Consider the following 2,025-nt stretch of genomic DNA (forward strand, 5'->3'; position numbering starts at 1 on the left):
TATTTGAAGACAGGTAATAGCTATCGTATTACTTTGTTCACTCTTTTCCCATATCCGTGCCCCACACCCTTGATTGGGTGTAGTGCATGTTACAAAAGGACCCAAAACAGTATATAGACCATACCAACTCTCCTATTAGTACTCTGCGCTCTGCGAAAAATAAAACAGCCTTACGAATTAGACGCGTTTATGATTCTGTCCTGAAAAACTAACTCTACTTACTGGTGTCAAGGAGGTTGACTGGTAAGTCGAGGTTTTGATCAACATACTGTTGTGGCTTGTCCCTGATTCTCTGAATAACATTTCGCAGTCGCTGAACTCCTTCAACCAACTCGTCTTCAGAAACATACGCAAATGAAAGGCGGATGTGACGATTGAAGTTATGGTGCTTGCCGCCGTTGTTTCCATGAACCTCAAACATCGCTCCGTTGCCCACAATGAGATTCTCTTTATGCAATGCCACTTCTGCTACGAGCCTAGACGGTATATCCTGCGGAAGCGTAAGCCAGACAAAGTACCCGCCGTAGGAAGTGCCGTTTGGTAGACTGGACTCACGACACTGGACACCGAGCGGCGCTAAATGCTGATGAAAAGCTTCCATAAGCAGGCGGTGACGACGCTGCAAAGTCGGCAGAATTATCTTAGAGAGATGAGTCTGAAGGTTTCCAGTCCGTAAGAGCTCCGCCAAGATCGCTGCACAAAATTGGCTTGGTGAACCCCCGGACATCGTTGACCCTGTCTGTGAAAGGCCAAAGGAGAACGCTTTTGAACTTTCAAGCCATCCCGTCCTCATTCCGGGACCCACAATTTTGCTGAAAGATCCATTACTCACTGCATAACCAAATCCTCGCTTGTCTTCAGGCGCTTGGCCCATGGCTAGGTCAATGTCGCATAGCCGCGGCAGATGCATCTCTGGAGTTTCGAGGTTCTCTGCCGAGCCATGAAGAGGCCACTGAAGGAAGTCGTAAACATCATCACAGATGACAAGTGCGTCATATTTGCGAGCCAGGTTCACAAGATCTTTTCGCCGGCGAAGAGACATCGTCTTGCCGGAAGGATTGGCACACGTTGGCACGACGTAGATGACATGGCGATAGAATTTATGGTATCGTCCAGCATCCTTAAAAAGCTGTAATCTGTCAACGCTTTTCGTCAAAGAAATGGCTGAGCCCTTGAGTACAAGGGCTAGTTGGGGAGCACAACCTTGGGAGAAATGACAGCCTGCTGCTGTTCATCAATTGTTTTGATCCCTTCCTCTAACTCCACCAAGTCAATACCTTCTTCATCCTCTGAAAAGCCTCTGATTCTTCCTTCGAACCCTGCATCTCGAAAAATAGTGCAAGCAAGGTAGTAACAAGGGGCTACCATCCATATTGCGCGCGTATATACCGGGTCTGTGAAGCTCTGCAGAATGCACGCAATATTCTGACTGGCACCACCAGAAATGCAAATTCGATCGGGATCGCGAGAGACATTGTAGTGTGTCGAAAGCCAATCTGACAATGCTTCGCGAAGAGGTCGGTAGCCCGGATCATCGCCGTAATGTAAAGCAGGTTCGTAAATGGAGTGGTCAGAAAGAACTCGCTGGGTCGCATCGGACAGATGATTCACCGGAAGAAGGTCAGGTGCAGGCCAACCACGTACCAGGTTGATGCGCCCGACGGCAAGTGACATGGTCTTTTCTTCGTTGAAGTCTTTCGATAACCTTGACTGGACACAAAAGTATGGTGGAAAGATTGGAGAATAGATTTTGACGATGACGCAGTGTGTGGATGCACGCGATGTACATCTCACCCCTAACCCTGACTCACAAGTGGTAATAGGGGGTTTCAAGCAAAACTGATTATTGATTATTTTGCCAGGGTTTCAGGGTTTCAGGGTTTCAGGGTTCAGGGTTTCAGGGTTTCAGGGTTTCAGGGTTTCAGGGTTCAGGGTTCAGGGTTTCAGGGTTCAGGGTTTCAGGGTTTCAGGGTTTCAGGGTTTCAGGGTTCAGGGTTTCAGGGTTTCAGGGTTCAGGGTTCAGGG

At 48.3% G+C, this 2,025-nt stretch overlaps 1 protein-coding gene across 1 annotated transcript; it reads right to left on the minus strand.

Moving 5' to 3' along the window:
- On the minus strand, window positions 1-1,674 carry V1513DRAFT_469344 (pyridoxal phosphate-dependent transferase; the record flags this gene model as incomplete). Its single annotated transcript, XM_066900134.1, has 2 exons — window positions 1-1,129; window positions 1,204-1,674. 2 exons carry the CDS (start codon window positions 1,672-1,674, stop codon window positions 215-217), a joined length of 1,386 nt encoding a protein of 461 aa, XP_066750221.1. The 3' UTR covers window positions 1-214.
- Between the last annotated feature and the right edge of the window lie 351 nt (window positions 1,675-2,025).

Source organism: Lipomyces chichibuensis (assembly GCF_038497645.1).
Source record: "Lipomyces chichibuensis strain CBS 12929 unplaced genomic scaffold V1513scaffold_154, whole genome shotgun sequence".
Classification (NCBI taxonomy): Eukaryota; Fungi; Ascomycota; class Lipomycetes; order Lipomycetales; family Lipomycetaceae; genus Lipomyces; species Lipomyces chichibuensis.